The sequence below is a fragment of the Myotis brandtii genome, unplaced genomic scaffold (genome assembly GCF_000412655.1).
Source record: "Myotis brandtii unplaced genomic scaffold, ASM41265v1 scaffold550, whole genome shotgun sequence".
NCBI lineage: Eukaryota > Metazoa > Chordata > Mammalia > Chiroptera > Vespertilionidae > Myotis > Myotis brandtii.
Window position 1 is genome coordinate 3,078,114 of NW_005370043.1, and position 13,050 is coordinate 3,091,163.

General features: G+C 51.3%; 1 protein-coding gene across 1 annotated transcript; it reads left to right on the plus strand.

Moving 5' to 3' along the window:
• Positions 1 to 7,003, plus strand: LOC102259343 (steroid 17-alpha-hydroxylase/17,20 lyase). Its single transcript, XM_005878228.2, has 8 exons — positions 1 to 701; positions 2,184 to 2,322; positions 2,531 to 2,760; positions 3,416 to 3,502; positions 3,892 to 4,107; positions 4,667 to 4,836; positions 5,412 to 5,515; positions 5,977 to 7,003. The coding sequence occupies exons 1-8, from the start codon at positions 405 to 407 to the stop codon at positions 6,258 to 6,260; spliced, it is 1,527 nt and encodes a 508-aa protein (XP_005878290.1). The 5' UTR covers positions 1 to 404; the 3' UTR covers positions 6,261 to 7,003.
• Positions 7,004 to 13,050: the final 6,047 nt, after the last annotated feature.

The window sequence follows — 13,050 nt, forward strand, 5'->3', positions numbered from 1 at the left end:
AAATGTCGTTGACCATTCCTGGCCGTCATTTGTCTGGTGATTTGGATTTTACAGCATGGAATGCCCCAAACCTGATTCCTGACCCAGATACCATTTGCTTCTGGCGCACACTGGGAATGGGGGTGGGGGGGGCAGCTATCCACCCCATACTTTGCTCCTCCCTTAGAGGTTTGCCCTGGAGTTGAGCCAGCCCTTGAGGAGGCCTCCACTCCCCCTTCCTTTCCCCATTCTGGGAGAGGGTTCTGGTCTGGCTGCACTCCAGGATAAACTTCCACAAGGCAAGAGATAACACAAAGTCAAGGTGAAGATCATGGCAGCCCTTAAAAAGGCCTCCTTGCACCCTAGAGTGGCTGCAGCTCTTCCACTCCAGAGCTGTCCATCCTGCCTGCCGGCGCCTGGCCACCATGTGGGAGCTCTTGGCTCTCTTGCTGCTCACCCTAGCCTATTTTCTTTGGCCCAAGGTAAAGAGCCCTGGTGCCAAATACCCCAAGAGCCTCCCATCCCTGCCCTTGGTGGGCAGCCTGCCATTCCTCCCCAGAAGTGGCCATCCGCACGTGAACTTCTTCAAGCTGCAGGAAAAATACGGCCCCATCTATTCCTTTCGTATGGGGAGCAAGACTACAGTGATGATCGGCCACCACCAGCTGGCCAAGGAGGTGCTTATCAAGAAGGGCAAGGAATTCTCCGGGCGGCCCAAAGTGGTAAGCAAGGCCCATTGTCCCTCCTCTCTCCCACCCTTGTTCAATTCTTGGGCCAAGACCATGCCTAGAATGACCCTTTCAGCTCCAAACAACTTGTAATTCTTCCCCAAAGCAGACTATCAGGGCTCTGGGTTGGGGAGCAACCCCTCAAGGTTCTACCCAGCCTCTAAACTAGGTAGGAAGAATTAAAGGAAGGCCTCGTTTTCTGAGCTGCCCAGAAGGTGAAGTGGGGTGGGAGCAATGGCCTGAGGGGGGTCAGGGAGCCCTCACTACTGTCATCTCATCCCGGAACTGGATAATGATCTCTCGGAGCCTAACATTTCCCTAATTAACTGAGATTGTGCATGTAAATATCTTAGCCCAGTGCCCAGTGCATAATAGTTATATGGATGTTACTCTTCATGTGAAAAATGCGGATAGTGGATACTGTCCTCTATGGGAAGGTGCAAGGGGTCGCCTGGTCTGGGAGGGCTGGGGTTGCTGTTTCTCTGGAGCTGTCCCCAGCTGCTCCAGCTCACGGGGGTGGGGGTGAGGGGGTGGGCAGGCTGACCCACAGTAGCATTTTTAAGATACTGATGCTCTATCCTACAGAGCTTTCGGTGGTGCTCCTGGAGGAACAGGGAGCTAACCATCCAGAAACATTGCCAATGCCCATCCCAGCCCCCTGCTGCTGAGTACTCCCATGAACACCCCAGGCAGAGCCCCCAGCCATGCATCTTTGATCAGGCCAAGGATTGACTGGTTTTCCCTTGGACCAGTCAGCCAGGTTTGCTAGCCAACTACCTGCCTCCCAACTCTACTGAGCTCTTCTCTTCAGTGAAGAGGAAGGAGGAGGCTAGTTACTTGGGGTTTGCAGGTCAGGGGAGGGCAGAGGGGAGGCTTTGGACCCTTGTGCTTTTGGGGGTGCCTCTGGGAAGAGATGGTTTACCCAAGTTCAGACTGGGTGGACAAGACATCTGCACTCTCAGATGTGGCCCTGTTGGGGGGACATAGCCTTGTAATGGAAGGGTGAACAAGGAGGAGATGAGCTTCGGTGCCATTAGCACTTCCCAGGGAGCCCAGGGCAAGGCAGAGATCTGGGTAGTCCTCAATCTCTACAAGCCCCCCATCCCCACGCCTATCCCCAAGACAGGCCCAATTCAGAGACCTTATCCCATCCACAGCTGCCCTCCCCAGTCAGAAACGGATGAGAAAAGAGAGGCTCAGAGGTCCTCTGTCATTAAACTGAACCCCAAGAACCCCTGCATTCTAACTGAGTGTTCTTTCTTTTTCCTCACTCTCTCTCTCTCTCTGATGGAATTGGGAGTGAAAGGGGCTTAGGACCTGATCTACCAAGGCCTCACTGTCTTGGAGAGAAGCAGGGATGCCCCACAGCATGGCGGTGACTGCCTTATCCCTTAGGCATGGGAATGGGTGCAGGAGACCCAGGGCAAGGGTGGATGGGTGGTGTCTAACTCCTACAGCCTTTCCTGTTTTCCAAAGACAACTCTAGATATCCTGTCAGACAAGCAAAAGGGTGTTGCCTTTGCTGACTATGGTGCCGGCTGGCAGCTGCATCGGAAGCTGGTGCTGGCCACCTTTGCCCTGTTCAAGGATGGCAACCTGAAGCTAGAGAAGATCTGTAAGTGCCCAGCCAGCCCCTAGGGCTCTGGAGGGAGAAGAGGGTTGCAGAGGGAAGAAGGAATAGGGATGGTTCAATCTAGCGTTTTCTTGGCTACGGCTGCCATCTAGTGGCCATCTGCTACCTGTCCCTGACTAAGGTGGAACTGGTAGAGATGGGGTGAGGGTGCTGCTTAATTCCCCAGCCTCCTGTTCCTCTCTCCCCTCAGTATGTCAGGAAATCAGTTCGTTTTGTGATTTCCTGGCCACCCAGAACGGACAGTCCATAGATTTGGGCTTGCCTCTCTTCTTCGCGGTGACCAAAATCATCTGCTTGATCTGCTTCAACACCTCCTACAAGAATGAACATCCTATAATGAAGACCATACAGACATACAATGATGGCATCATGGAGTCTCTGGGCAAGAACAGTATAGTAGACATATTCCCTAAGTTGAAGGTAAGGATGAGAATGGGCCCCACCTTCAGATCCCAGTAGACCCTGACAGTTTCCCCAATTTTTACTGCTGCCCAGCACCAGACCCACCTTTTTCTTGACCACCTCGGCCACTGTGACCTCTATCTTCTCTGACTCTTCAAACTTGGCTGCTTCTCTACATGCATGTTATACTCATAATAATGGATCATATTTATTTACTGTCATGTGCCGGTATTGAGCACTCTACATGCATTCATCATGGCATTCCCCTTGGAGGTAGGTTTTATTATCCCCATACAGATGAGAATACAGGCTTTGGGAAATTATGAAACTTGACCATGGTTTCAGACTCAAGTGTATTTTCCTGTTAAAGGCTGAGCACACAACAGAGCCTATCCACTAAGTAAACATCAGTGCTTGATGTTTGATTGAATGGGGAGGGGGAAGTGGAGACCAATTCCAAACAAGTGGTGGGGTTGTAGAGATTGAGGACTACCCAGACCTCTGCCTTTCCCATTCTGTGCTCCCACCTTGCCTTCCATTTTGGTGGAAGGTTGGGGTTGGAGAGGGAACTCTTCCGAGACAGAAGGCGAGGATCTACCCCCAGGAGGGATTCTGGTAGCTGTAGAAGCAGAATGCAAGAGGGATGCATTTGAAATGTCTTTCTGCTTTCCAGATTTTCCCCAACAAAGCCCTGGAAATAATGAAGAATTGTACTAAAATGCGAAATGAGTTGCTGACTGAAATCTATGAAAAACATAAGGTAGGTAATGGAGCAGAAGAGATTGCCAGTTAGGTTGAAAGTATTGTGAGACCAGGGTTGGGGTCCATTTTCAACACCATAGCATCGCCAGAAGCTAGCAGAGAACCTGGCACATAGTAGGTGCTCAATAAAAACTGACCTAACTAATGAATAGGGGTGGGGAAGTGAGGAATTGAAGAGGATCCTAGAAGGGATCCATCCACCACCTCAAATTTAAAGAGGACCTAGAGCTGGTTCACTTCCACAAGCTCATAGGTCCTGATTAGACTCCCCTGGTCCCTCACTTCCAAGTGGAAGAAGGCTTTGTACCTCTAGCCTAGGATGGAAGTATGGGAGGGTGTTGCAGACAGGGCTCCTCCCTTCTCACATCCCCAACTTTACCCAACCAGAAGAACTTCAACAGCAACTCTGTCACTAACTTGCTGGACATCCTGATTCAAGCCCAGATGAACTCAAGCAATAACAACACTGGCTCAGACCAGGATTCAAAGCTGCTTTCAGATCGACACGTTCTTGCCACCATAGGGGACATCTTCGGGGCCGGTTTGGAAACCACCACCTCTGTGGTGAAGTGGACTGTGGCCTTCCTGCTGCACAATCCTGAGGTGGGCTTCTCCTTACTACAGTGTTCCCAACCACTCTTGATCTCAGCCAGATGCAACTCTGGGCGGGGGGGTGGGGTGGGGGGGGGAGAAATACCCCCAAGCCTTTTATGCAGATGACTAGACTGCTCCCTCTGTCCTTACCACACAGTGGTTGGCTCTGGCCCTAGGATGGAGCTGCCTCATCTTCGGGAAGGAAAGCCTAGGCTGCAGAGCCACCATGGGGACGGGTCTGGGCCAGCCCTTCTACTTTTTTTTAATGTTTTTATTGATTTCAGAGAGAGGAAGGGAGAGGGAGAGAGAGAAGCACCAACAATGAGAATCATTGATTGGCTGCCTCCTGCATGCCCCCTACTGGGAGTAAAGCCTACAACCTGGGCATGTGCCTTGACCAGGAATCAAACCCGGGACCTCCTGATCCATAGGCTGATATTCAACCACTGAGTCACACTGACTGGGCAAGGGCCAGCTCTTCTAGATGTGACAATAGGGTTCTTCTAAGTCCCTGCTTCTCCCGGACTTAAAAGCACTCTGGTCACATCCGCCCTTCTCTGGCCCCCAGCTGCAAAAGAAGATCCAGGAGGAGATTGAACAGAACATCGGTTTCAGCCGCACACCAACTGTGAGTGACCGGAACCACCTCGTGCTGCTGGAGGCCACCATCCGGGAGGTGCTTCGCATTCGCCCGGTGGCCCCTACGCTCATCCCCCACAAGGCTATCACTGACTCCAGGTATGCCTTCCCGCCCTAAGATGCACTCAACACTGCTTGCCAGCCCACCGGGCCCTCCTCCACTCCCTCAGCCCCCACCTTGCTGATCCACCCATAGTCAACCACCGACTATCAGTCATCTTACCATGACCCTATTGATCAATGTATCCACCACTCACTAACGCACAAGGACTGACCCACAGATCTACCTGACCTCCCTCAGAAGCTGCCTGCTGTCCTGGAGACATGGGGTCTGCGATGAAAGACTGGTGCTCTATGCTCCTACTCAGTCCAGTAGCCACAACACATACACAGTGCACCAGCACGAAATGCATACGCAAGGGCCCTGACTGATGCGGATATCCACATACCAGTGTTGATACATAAATGCATGTCAGGAAGGGAGGGCTGGAGAAGAGCTGCATTCATACTGAATCTGGCAGAAGCTGAGAAAAAGAAGAGGGCGTGAGCGTGAGGGCGTAGAAGGCTCTTTTCCCCGGGGCTGGGGGACTGTGGAGACTCAGGGCTGAGCAGGTGGCTAAGCAGGTGGGGGAGGACAATATTCCAGACCCCCCTTTCCTTTCCCTCTCGGGCAGCGTCGGCGAGTTTGCCATTGACAAGGGTACAAATGTTGTCATCAATTTGTGGGCACTGCATCACAATGAAAAGGAATGGCACCGGCCCGACCAGTTCATGCCCGGTGAGTCCGTTCTGTCCTGCTCCCAGGCCATGCAGCCAACCTGGTCTCTGTGCTCTGCCGCTCCAGCACTTCCCCTATGCCAACCTGGCAACTAGAAAACTCCTGCCTCCAATGACATGGAACTACTGACACCCCATCCCACCTAGACTTACCCACCCTCTTCACAGCTGGATTTCCTGCTTTCCCCTTCCACCAACTGCAAATCTTCTCCTCTAAGAAGCCCTCTAGGCATATGCCCCCATGAAGTGGGGCCCTTCTCCCCTTGGATGGTGGCATTTTTCATGGGCCGATACCACCTCCTTTCTATCCTTCCTGAATATCTCATTTCCTCTGTGTGATTAAGGGCTGCCTGAGCGCAGGGCTGTATCTCTCCTCAGGTTGGGTCTCCTCAGTCAGGGCAGAGGCACTCCTCTACTTACTCCAGCCCTGACCCCTGCCTGATGCGTTCCCCATGTCCACAGAGCGCTTCCTGGACCCCACAGGGAGCCAGCTCATCTCACCATCCTCCAGCTACTTGCCCTTCGGAGCAGGACCCCGCTCCTGCATAGGGGAGAACATGGCCCGCCAGGCACTCTTCCTCTTCATGTCCTGGATGCTGCAGAGGTTCGACCTGGAGGCCCCGGATGATGGGCAGCTGCCCTCCCTGGAGGGCATCCCCAACGTGGTCTTTCTGATAGACTCTTACAAAGTAAAGATTAAGATTCGCCAGGCCTGGAAGGAAGCCCAGGGTGAGGGTAGCACCTAGAGGTGTGCCTAGCGCTCCACCCTGTGTGGCCCCACAGCACAGAATGAGAGGTGTTACTCTACCCTCCCGCCCTTCCTCCCTCCTCCTAGCCCACTCTGCCTTCTTTTCCACCCTGCAGCCCTGACAGTGATGTGCATAAAGTTTTTCTTAAGAAGGTCCCTGAACTTATTATATTCCTTACTATCATTGTTACCCTCCTTTGAAAAAAACAAAAAGGGCCCTGAGTAGCTTATTCATTGAATTTGTTCACTCATTCTTTCAATAAATATTTTATTAAGCACCTCCTCAGTCCCACTCACTGATCCTGGACACTCAAGCTCCCTGGTCTCCTGAAGCTTACATTTCTAATGAGAACTAACAAATAGATAAGCATTTCAGAGACTCATAAGTCCTCTGCAGTCAATGACACCAGGTGATGGTGATTCGATAAGAGAATGGCAGAGGTGGGGAGTGGCTACTGTAAGCAAGTGGTAGGGGAAGGTGCAGAAGACCTGGGGGACAGTGCCCCTTGCTGAGGGAGCAGCCAGGGAGGAGTTCTCCAGGTGGGAGGTCAGCGTGGCTGGGGCAGAGCAGCAAATGAAGGGGAGAGTGTCCCCGATGAGGTCAGACTGGAGACAGGGGCCAGGTCCCGTGGAGCCTTTGAAATTAGCAGGAAGGAATCTAGGTTTTTATCCCAAGTGTGCTAGGAAGTCACTGCAGGGTTTAAACATGTAAGTGGAAAGGTCTGGTTCATATTGTATTTTTTAAATTATATTTTTATTGATTTCAGAGAGCAAGGGAGAAGGTGAGATAGAAACATCAATGATAAGAGAATCATTGATCGGCTGCCTCCCCTACTTTGGACCGAGCCCACAACCCGGGCATGTGCCCTGACCGGGCATCGGCTGCCTCCCCTACTTTGGGCCGAGCCCACAACCCGGGCATGTGCCCTGACTGGGAATTGAACTGTGACCTCTTGGTTCATAGGTTGACGCTCAACCACTGAACCACACAGGCCAGGCTGGTTCACACTTTAAAAAGATCATCCTTGTTGCTGAGTGGAGACTGACCTGTGGAGGGATGAGAGTGGTGGCAGGGAGGAGGAGGAGGAGGTTGCTGTGCTGGCAACAGCAGTGGAGATGGTGAGAAGTGGTGGGATTGAGTTATATTTTGAGAGTAGAGCAAGGGATCTTGTTTGCTTTGATGCAAACAGTCATTGGGTGTATGTACCTCAATGCTATGGCTTAGAGAGAGTGTGTGTAATCCACAAACTCAACCCACCACTACCGACCACTCTTGTCTTGGTCCCCAGTGACCAGCAGGTCTTCTTTTCCTTGTCCTGTCCAGTAGACACTGCCAGGACAGGGCTTCCACAGCAGCCTTCTGCTAAAGTGCCGGGCTCTGCCCCTGCTCCCCACTCCCCAGGAAGTCTATAAATGCCTCACTAGAAAATGGAACCCAGCCCTGGCCCATGTGGCTCAGTTGGTTGAACATCATCCCATACACTGAGAGGCTGCCAGTTGGATTCCCTGTCAGGGCTTGATCCCCAGTAGGGGGCGTGCAGGAGGCATCAATGTTTCTCTTTCTCTCCCTTCCTCTCTAAAATCAATATAAAAACATATTTTTAAAAAAAAATGGAACACAGACTTTTTCAAACCTTGAAACCAGCATCTTTAAGCCTTGGCCACTGGCCAGTCTGCAAGTGAAAGATGTCCCTGGAAAAACTGACCCTGCTCTTTAGCCTAGAGAGGCCCCAATCCCAGCTCCCTGGCGCCAGCCAGACCAGGGTCAGATCATCAACACCCTGTCCTTCCCTTCAGACTGGGGAGGGGCTCTGGAAGGACCAGCAGGGCAAGGCTGAGACCATGCCTGACCAAGTTCTCAGAGGGAAGGAATCAAGGAATTCATTGAAAGGAGGAACAAGGTTTCCCATGACCTCTTCCTTCAAAAGCTTTGTAAATCCAGTGGTAGTAGACCATTCCCTACTGTCCCCTCCAACTCAATCCTGGCCTTCACTGCCAGTGACCCGGGGCCTTGCTTAAGGGCCCACAGGAGAGTTTGTTAGCCGCTGTGGCTGACCCCAGCCCCCACCACAAGCAGCTTGGAGAGATGTGGACACAACAGTGAGCTAATGGGAAAGGGTTAAACTGGATATCCCCTCCCTCCTGCCCCACTCTGGTGCCAGGCTAGATTGGTTGGAGGAGAGTTAAGTATTCCAAATTTGTTCAAAATTTGAAAAGCATTTTGCAGGCTAGTGATGAACAGGTAAACAACTAGCGGAGGGTCTGTGTCTCTTATAGAAGCAGTGGGTGAGTGTAACTGGGATGGAAACATCTACTCCAACTGTTGAATCAGACCACTGAATGGCAGGGAAATGAGACTAACCTTTCAATTTGAAGATGACAACACTGAGGGCCAATGGGGTAGCGGAGAGGGGGGGGCGGCTTGGGAGGGACTTGCCCTAAGCCACACAGCCACTAGGCAGCAGGGCTGGGACCCGAACCCAGGATTTCAGTGATGCAGGACGAGGAGTGGCCGTGCTCTCCTACCTGTCCCATGTCCACGCAGAAGGGCTCAGGTGTCTAACTGGGGAGAGTACAAAGCTCAGTGTCCTTTCAGGAAATGATCTCATGAACTCTGATTCTTACCCAACTGCTCTTTCCCTGCCTTAAAGGCTCTTAGCGCTTCCTTAAATCCTCCCACCTGAATGTCAGTGAAGCCCTCCTCCAGGCCATGTCTCGCGACTCCTACCCCTCAGCTTCTGTTCCCTGGTACTAAATCCCCACTGCATCTCAGCATCTTCCTGGGCCTAAAATGGGCGTGGTGTCTCCAAGAGACACTGTCTACCCCTATATCTCTGGAGTTCAAGACTGAGCCCTCTCGCCCTAACCGGTTTGGCTCAGTGGATAGAGCGTCGGCCTGCGGACTCAAGGGTCCCAGGTTCGATTCCGGTCAAGGGCATGTACCTTGGTTGTGGACACAGCCCTGGTGGGGAGTGTGCAGGGGGCAGCTGATCAATGTTGCTCTCTCATCGATGTTTCTAACTGACTGCATCTCAGCACCTTCCTGGGCCTAAAATGGGCGTGGTGTCCCCAAGAGACACTGTCTACCCCTATTATCTCTGGAGTTCAAGACTGAGCCCTCTCATGTTCTTTACCCTGCACATGGCCCCTGACAAGTAGGTTAGTCACACAAGAGGACTGAATTAAACGCTCTGAGTTTAACTGGCTAATTGGTCCAGTGATAAACAGACTCCATCTCCTTATGTGGAAGGAAGCCCAGAGCTTTGGGTAAGCTGGAAGGTCTTTGCCAATAACTCAGTCACCTTTCCAGCCTCAGACTGCTCTTAACCAGTGATGTGATGATAAACAAAACCAGTGCTCTGGGGCTGGTGGTGAGGAATAAAAAGAGGACTGAATTAAATGCTCTGAGTTTAACTGTCTAATTGGTCCAGTGATAAGCAGACTCCATCTCCTTGTGTGTAAGGAAGCCCAGATCTTTGGGTAAGCTGGAAGGTCTTTGGCAATAACTCAGTCACCTTTCCAGCCTCAGACTGCTCTGAACCAGCGAAGTGATGATAAACAAACACTGAACAAAACCAGTGCTCTGGGGCTGGTGGTGAGGAATAACCCTGATGTGTCATGTGTGCTGGTTACATGATGTGGCCACCCCACCATGACCGATTTCAAGCCACCAATGTGATGTCACGGACCACAGAGTTGGGGAGAGATGCACAGGAGCACTGTTATTTATCATCATATTATATAGTAAATACCATGTACTACAGCTCGTAAAATTCCTGAAAATTTAGTAACCAGCTCTGTGAGCTAAGCATTGGCCCTCCTAGGAGAAATGAGCTGCCCTGTCCTTTAGAAGAGCAGCTCCCAGTCTGAGGGGAGGACCTCTTCCCTGGTAACCTTGGTGTGCACCGTGGGTGGATGAGAGTGCATGATTGTTCTGGTCGGTCTCTTGTGGCCACAAAACCTGAAGCAAATGAGGAGTCTTCTCTCCAGTCATGCTTATGGGTGTAAACATCCAACTTTATAGGACAGGAAGCCAATCGCAGAGTGGGGTGGAGAGAGGACCAGACGAGGACCTGGTCACCCAGGTTCTAGTTCCCAGACTCTCTGGTTTTCCTAGCCCTGGATCTTGGGCCCATTGCTAGCTTCTTGAACCCTGCTTTCCTCAGCTGTCCAGTGGGGTAACTTACCACCTGTGCTGCCCATTATCTGAGGCTCTGGTGAAGATGAAAAGCAGAAAGGGCTGTGTGAGTAGGAGAGTTCCACACCAACCGGAGTTACAGAAGATAAGAAGTCAGGCTGTGGAGGCAAGTTCGGTGTCGTCATTTACAGACCAAATGACCATGGGCAACTTACTTGAACTGCTAAAACCTCAGTTTTCTCATCTGTAACCTGGGTGACTGAGGTGTATCACCCTCAGAGTGTCGGTACCTCAATAAACACTGGCTTTGTCATTGCCTATATCCAGATCCACAAAGTAAGTCCTTCCCTAAGGGTTTTATACAAACCTCCCAAAGGCCACCGGCTTGGTCAGAAGGAGGAACAGGTGTGTCCAGATGGTCCATCGAAGGACAGGACCTCCGGGACCTTCCTCTGGCAGCGGGGGAGTGGGTGGAGAGCCCAGGGACAGACTTTTCATGGCTCCCGCACTGAAGGTGGTTTCTAACTTTTTCCAGGGCTGGTTTCTTGAGACTTCTTGGTGAGATGTGCAGTGGAAGGCTAAACTGTGGTGAGGAGCTGGCTTGTACAAAGTGACGAGTAACTTCAGCTCAAACATCCTTTTCTCCCCCTCACAAGCCACCCAAAGCTCTTTACCTCCTCAGAGGAAGACCAGAACACTCTTGCAAGAAAAAGCCACAAAGACCCAGAGCTCTAACTCCTGACAATTTTACGTTTCCAAGAGGTTACACCTCCCTGTGGAAGTGGACGGTGATCTGCGGCAGGCACCTCCGCTGTCTCAGGCAGGAGGCCATTGAGCGCTGAGGGGCTCTGCTAGGCGAAGCCTGGCTGGGCGTGGGGGCCTCTGAGGGCTTATGATAAGGCAACGGGGAGGAGAAAAAGGGACAAAGTAGCCTTTGGGGATCTGGTGTCTGGTTCACCTTTCACCATGCTACTCCCCTGTTCAGTGCATCTTTGAAAAGACGAGTTCTTCACGTGACACCAACATACAACTGTCGCACTGACTAGTGGACTGCCTGAGCTTTGGAGTCAACCGATGTGGGTTCAGATCCTGACTACCACTTATTAGCTGTGTGATCTTGGACAAGTGAATCAACAACTCTGAATCCCATTAATCAAGCAGGAATAATTACAGTCCATACCTCAAAGGGCTGTTTTGAGGCTGAAATTTAAACACGTAGGTAAGATGCTTACACAAGACCCAGCATTGTGTAAAGTCAACAAACGAAACAATGGACAAGTTAAATTATTTTCATTACCAGCTTATCTCTCCAGCTTCATCTCCTGTCACTTCCCAGAATGCAATTATCTAGAAAGATTAAATTGCTCCTAGCTTTTTTAAAAAAAAAAATACACTTAGACCTACTCTGGTTTTATTGATTTCAGAGAGAAAGGGAGAGGGAGAGACAGAAACATCAATGATGAGAGAATCATTGATCAGCTGCCTCTTGAATGCACCCTACTGGGGATTGAGCCCGCAACCCAGGCATGTGCCCTTGACTGGAATTGAACCTGGGACCCTTTAGTCTGCAGGCCGACACTCTATCCACTGAGCCAAACCAGCTAGGGCTGCTCCCAGCTTTAGACATGACACCCACACTCTCCTGTTTTAGACCTACTATGGGGTTTTTTTTTTGTACTTTTCAGCACCTGGCACATAGTGGGCACTCAATAATCTACAGACTGAACATTTGCCTGGAATTCCCTTTACACCTTTCTTCACCTGGCAAGCTCAGTTCAGGTCTGTTCCAGGAAGGCTGTCCTGAAGCCCCAGGTGGGCACATGCTCTTCCAGTGTCCTGTGCACCACATGCTTCATGGTACGTTCCATGTGCTACTAAAACTGTTTACATGCCTTTCTTCCTCTCTAGACCATTAGGTCTTCTAAAAATATAGGTCTAGAGCATTCCCAGTGTCTAGCACATGGTAGGTGCTCGATAAATGCTCAACTCTTAACCCACTTCCCACTCCTTCTCCTGAGTGAAGCCATTTTTGCCCTCCCCCTAAAACAGAGGCAACTGGAGAATGGGGAATTTCCTGAAATTCGAGTTCATCAAAGCTACTCTGGTTTGTGCTCTAGGGCATTGGTACTGTCTCCACTTGAACTTGGTCACCTGGGGGAGGAACTCAGTGACCCAGGCGTCTGGTGTGCAGTGATAGGGGCAGGCTGCAGACCTGGGCAACAAGGGTATGCACGCCTCTGGCACACAACCTCTGAGTTGTACGTTTGTTTTTCTGCCACTCAGACATCCGATTAAAGACAGGAATGATGTACTCCCCACGTCTTCCCTGTGGTTTTAGAGCACGGCTGTCTCCAGATGCTATCGTGGCTCCCCTGGGATTACTTGGAGGAGACCAACAGTTTAGAAAGAAGTAGGCAGCCACCATCCCACTTGAGTCACTGAAGGGCCAGGGCAGTGTCTTCTAGCTGAGGGTCAAAGATGGCGGCAGGGACATGTCTGGCTGACACTGGGCTCTTAGAAACAATAGTGCTGACTGCCGGGTAAACTCCAAGGCTAGGGAACAGAATGCTCTCTGCTCTCTGTCAGAACCCCCACTAGTGACTGCTCCACTTGGGGAAGCAGGAACCCCTTCAGGGAGGATTCCACATCA

Bases quoted from the DNA above. Each gene is read 5' to 3' on its own strand.
- LOC102259343 (XM_005878228.2), top strand. From the start codon at position 405: ATGTGGGAGCTCTTGGCTCTCTTGCTGCTCACCCTAGCCTATTTTCTT. The intron at 2,323-2,530 runs GTAAGTGCCCAG...CTCTCCCCTCAG, and splicing joins CCTGAAGCTAGAGAAGATCT to TATGTCAGGAAATCAGTTCG. The intron at 5,516-5,976 runs GTGAGTCCGTTC...CCATGTCCACAG, and splicing joins GCCCGACCAGTTCATGCCCG to AGCGCTTCCTGGACCCCACA.